Source organism: Sus scrofa, chromosome 16 (assembly GCF_054392235.1).
Source record: "Sus scrofa isolate SSC_HxYL_T2T_F1_AM1 chromosome 16, Sscrofa_HxYL_maternal_Yorkshire_Landrace_v2.0, whole genome shotgun sequence".
NCBI lineage: Eukaryota > Metazoa > Chordata > Mammalia > Artiodactyla > Suidae > Sus > Sus scrofa.
Window position 1 is genome coordinate 39653926 of NC_139398.1, and position 4942 is coordinate 39658867.

Below are 4942 nucleotides of genomic sequence, written 5' to 3' on the forward strand. Positions count from 1 at the left end.
GTAGCAGCTCGGGTCACTGAAGCGGTGTAAGTTACATCCCTGGCCCAGGAACTTGTGATGCCATTGGGGTGGCCAAAAACGAAAAGAAGAGACTACAGTAAGTAACTATAATGTTGAATGTGATGGCCCCATTTTTTTAAAATGTATTTTATTGAAGTACAGTTGATTTACAATGTTATGTTACTTTCTGCCATACAGCAAAGTGATTCAGTTAATTATAGTTTTTCCTGTATTTCTTTTTACGATTTGAAGGAATAGATAATGGAATAACTCAAATAGTATAAGCATAAAATGATCGATTAGGAGATAAAAGATAACTTGGAACTTGAGGGGATAATGAAGACAGATTTTGCCTGAATTTCAGGAAGGACTCTAGAACCAGATAGCCACAAAGCAGTTCTCAAAAGAGATACTGTCAGAGACCAAGAGACATTAAATTTGGTACAAATACCAAGGCTGCTCTTTTCAGACTTGCAAGACCCCCTGGGAAATGTGAGAATACTGAGGTCATTCCAAGTGTTTGTTGCTATGTGTGCATCCAGTTATTCTCATGCATTATTGCTGGAAGGTAAATGCCACCTGCATCCTGAAGAATAATAAGGAAATTCGCAATAAATTTATGTGTATGCATTCTTTAAATGACATACTTCGGCTTATGGGTATGTATCCTAGAGAAATTCTCTCTCAAGGGTTCTATTATGTGGTGAAGGTGGGTAACTGGCGATGTGAGTGTCTGTGGTGGGACAGCAGGCAGGTGCAATGTGTCAGGGGCTCACCAGAGGTTAATAGGCCAACATTAGAAGCAACAGATGGAATGTACTGCTGACAATCTTAGAAACATACAAATGAATTAAGAATGAGCTAAATTAGAGATATATAACCTGATAACATTACAGCAACTGAAGATACATGCACAAAGAAAAATATTACAAATCTGGCTGATACAAAACACACATAAAAAATAAAATAGTTTCTAATGGGAATAATTGAAATAGAATTAGAGGGAGCACAGAAAGGGGAGCCACTAAGAATATAATGCAGGTAATTACATTAAAAAGGATATGAGTTCTGCAAATAACAAAAAAGAAAGCAAGAAAGAAAGCAAGCAAGCAAGCAAGCAAGCAAGCAAGCAAGCAAGAAAAACAAAGGAGGAAAACCATTGAAAATGTGGCATTAACTCAAGGCATTTGCCCATTACCTAAGAAAAGCACCTTATACATGAAGTTTCTCTTTGATTCAGATCATCAAATAGACATATTTTTTTTTCTACACTAGAGTGTAGAACTCTGAGTAGGCATGGGACTCTCCTTTCCCGAACTCCCACCCAATCACTCCTTTACTTGTTCCCTTCCCTATGTGCTGGCATGAAGACCTGGAACCACAATCCAGCTCCTGCCCAAAGTAGCTTTGTGCTCTGGCAAGGATGAATCACTGGGGAGTCTCAGCTCTAAAACCAGGTGATTCACTGGTGTGCTAAATTATAAGAGAGTGGAGTGTCATTTGTCAGGCTAGCCAAGTGAGTAGAGGACTTTTTTAAAAATATAAAGAGAGAATGAATAGAAATGATGGACCAGGGCTGGGCTTCTCTCCCCAGGGACCTTCCTCTCCTCCCATCCCCCTCCTTTAACCCAATCACCAAAACCAGTCCCAATGTCCAGAGCTCCTCCCAGAAAGAGGTAGTTTTCTCCTCAATCCCATGAGCCTCCGAGGCAATTTGCAAGGCAAATGAGACTCTGTCCCCACCTACCAGCACAAGCAGCTCTCCCACCCCCACAGCAGACAGACAGTATAAAAGGCGCTCTCAGAACCAGGCTGAATCTTTCACCTCTTGGCTTAGAAAGGCTCCTGGTCTCTGCCTGGTGAGGAGGCTGAAGCCATGGAAGGCCACGCACCCACCCTGGAAGAGCCTCCCTGGAGATGGGCACATCCAGAGCCCCACATGCCCCCGGGCCTGAACCGAGAACAGGCCTGGGCCTGGGCTCTGGATAACTTCCCTGCGCTGAGCCGCCCCTCCTGCCAGCGCCCCCAGTTCTGCGAGGACCCGCTCTACTGTGCCTGTGGGAGGCTGCAACACGCTTGCGCCAGACACACGGACCATCCTCCAGTGGAGGTCTGCCCAAAACGCTGCCGAGACCCACGCGTCCGAGAGCCAGCGGCTACTCCTAATCCGGGATGGAGCAGCAGTCCCCTCAAGAAGAGGCCGAAGCCACAGACCTCAAGGCACTGCTGGGCCTGAACAGCCAGGAGATGCCAGCAGCAGCCCAGGCAGATTAGACACGCAGCCAGATCGCCTCCAGGAAGCCAGGCCGACAGCCACCCCACACCCCAACCAAGCTGCAGAAAACCCAGGGGAACTTGGCAAGGCAAGGACCACAGCCTGCCACCCGGCCCACACTTCGCCTTCGACCCACGTCCTGGGCTGGAGCCTAAGTCAACTCAGCGGTGACCCTCGTTTGCCTGGCTGGACTGCTCCCCTAGGCCCGCCTTGCTCCCTTGCTGGGGGAAGAGCCTCCAGGTCTCTGGGGTGCAGAACACGCCTCATAGGTCCTTCCTCTCCTGGATTCCTGACAGGTTTTCCAAGGAGCAAATCTCTCTTCAGGAATCCATACTCTCTTAAGGAACTTTCTTGCAGCTGGATTCAGAACTGTCATGCTTCTCTGTCAATTCCAATGTGATTAAAACCAGTTTCCTTATTCTCTGCCTGTGCAATTGATTTGGGTGGGTGGAGTCAGGGTTAAAAGCGGTATTTGGGGGGGGGGGTGTGGAGGTGGGCTTCTGTGGCTGAAAGGGGAGCTGGGGCCCAGGTCAGGGCTCCATAACATCAAAGCAATCAAAGGGGAACAAGGAGATAGAACTTTGACTAACTTGGTGACCTGTATTAAACTCTTCATTTGTTTTCATGTTGCTAGAGTAGTAACTCCCCAGCACAGCTTGGGAATGAATTCGAAAGGATCTTTGGAAAGGCAATAATATGGCCCTATGCATGAAATGTTTCAGTGTGAATTCTCTTGACCCAGAATTCCACTTCTACAAGCCAGAAATGGCAGTTTAAATAGAAATGTGTGGCTCAGTGGATATGAATCTGACAAGCATCCAGGAGGAAGCTGGTTCACTTAATGGCTTCACTCAGAGTCAAGATCCAGCATTGCTGTGAGCTGTGCTGTATGTCACAGATGTGGCTCTGATCTGGTGTTGCTGTGTCTGTGGCATAGGCCGGAGGCTACAGTTCTGATTTGACCCCTAGCCTGGGAAGCTCCATGTGCAACGGGTGCGGGCCTAAAAAGACAAAAATAAATAAATACATAAATAAATACATAAATACATAAATAAAATAAAGTGAAAAGTGAAGAGAAATGTGCTTGGGAGTTCCCGTTGTGGTGCAGTAGAAACGAATCCAACTGGTATCCATGAGGATGCAGGTTCAATCCCTGTCCTCCCTCCGTGGGTTAAGGATCCAGCGTTGCCATGAACTGTGGTGCAGTAGGTCTGAGGCAGCTCGGATCCGGTGTTGCTGTGGCTGTGATGTGGGCCAGCGGCTACAGCTCCGATTCGACCCCTAGCCTGGGAACCTCCATACGCCGCGGGTGCGGCCCTAAAAAGACAACGCAAAAACAAACACACCCACACAAAGTGCCAGGCACTTAGGAAACTTTTCACAAAAGGGTAACTTTCCAAATAGCTTGTCTTGTCAGAGCCTCTGTACCTATCGTTCTTTAAAACAAACACGCAAGATTGCTGTACACCTATAAACGGAATAAAATTCATCAACTCCTAAAAAATCAATCAAACAGGCAAACAACAACAACAACAATTAACCCTATCAAGGCGGCAAAACTGATTCACCTTCAGCCAACTCCACCCAAGAAGATTGGATTTGCCCAGAACCTCCTCACGTCCCCGCTTCCTAAAGCTATTTGCAACCTGAGAAAATGGCACCGCCCACCCTCACACCCTCTGATTGGATCCCCAAGGGCCAGGCAAAGTATAAATTCGCCAGGTAAGGACCCCTTAAACATTTCCTCCTCTCTCTGCGCAAAGCCATGGAGCAGACGGTTCCCCGCTGCGTGCGCGAGCCCTGGGATTCCGCCGAGGACTCCCAGGAACCAGAGGCGCTGCAAATCTTGAGCTCCGGGGACCCCGGAGGCTGGCGGCTCCCTCTGTATCCTAGTCTGGGCCAGCTCTCCTGGGACGACCAGGACGTCAGTCGGGAACTCCTCTCGACCCCCTGCGGGCTGCTGCGCCCATTCTGCCCGAAGCACGGACCCCGAGCTCAGAGCGCCTGCCGGCCGAGCGCCGAGCCGCTGGCCCCGCACACGCCCACGACGCCCGGGACCCGCCGCCAGCCACAGGCGCCCCGGGGAGAAGCGGCCGCCGCCCGCCCCCAGCGCTTCCCTGGGCGAGTCTTCTGGCGCCCAGGGCCCAGCAGCTGGAAGCCGAGACCTCTGACCGCGGGGACCCGACCAGAGGAGCATCGCCCTCCTCTTGGCCTGGGAAGGCACCACCCGACGTCGCAACGCTGGTGGCGGCGGATCTCCCTGAAGTGGCTGGCAAACCCCCTGGGCTGCCTCGCCCACTGCCTTTAGGTCCTGGAGACCCTTCATCCCTTCATCGGAAGATCTCCTAGGACTGATGTTATTACAAAGACACCTCTCCGGTTTCCCAAGCATGTAACAGTTCGTCTTCATTAGACCTTTGTGGATGTTTCTGTCCCTCACCTAATAAATGACACGAAATCCCAACAACTCTCTCTTTCCCTGTGTTCCTGCTTTGGATTTGAGGGAGGGATCTGGGGACAGGGATCAGATGGCCAGTGCCAGTTGGGACCCTCAGTGCCTTGATCTCCTGGGCACAGCGGGGTGGCCAGGGATCTGGCAAAGCCAGGGTCAACCTGGGTCACATGTGCTGGGTGCTGGAAATTCAGCAAAAAGCAGCCCTGGGAATT

The 4942-nt window shown here is 50.1% G+C and overlaps 1 protein-coding gene across 1 annotated transcript; it reads left to right on the forward strand.

Moving 5' to 3' along the window:
• The first annotated feature begins 4040 nt into the window (after positions 1 to 4040).
• LOC102162127 (annexin-2 receptor) lies at positions 4041 to 4583 on the forward strand. The gene has a single exon (XM_005657618.2). It carries the CDS (start codon positions 4041 to 4043, stop codon positions 4581 to 4583), a length of 543 nt encoding a protein of 180 aa, XP_005657675.2.
• The last annotated feature ends 359 nt before the right edge of the window (positions 4584 to 4942 follow it).

Excerpts from the sequence above, each read along its gene's own strand:
- LOC102162127 (XM_005657618.2), top strand. The coding sequence starts at position 4,041 with ATGGAGCAGACGGTTCCCCGCTGCGTGCGCGAGCCCTGGGATTCCGCC.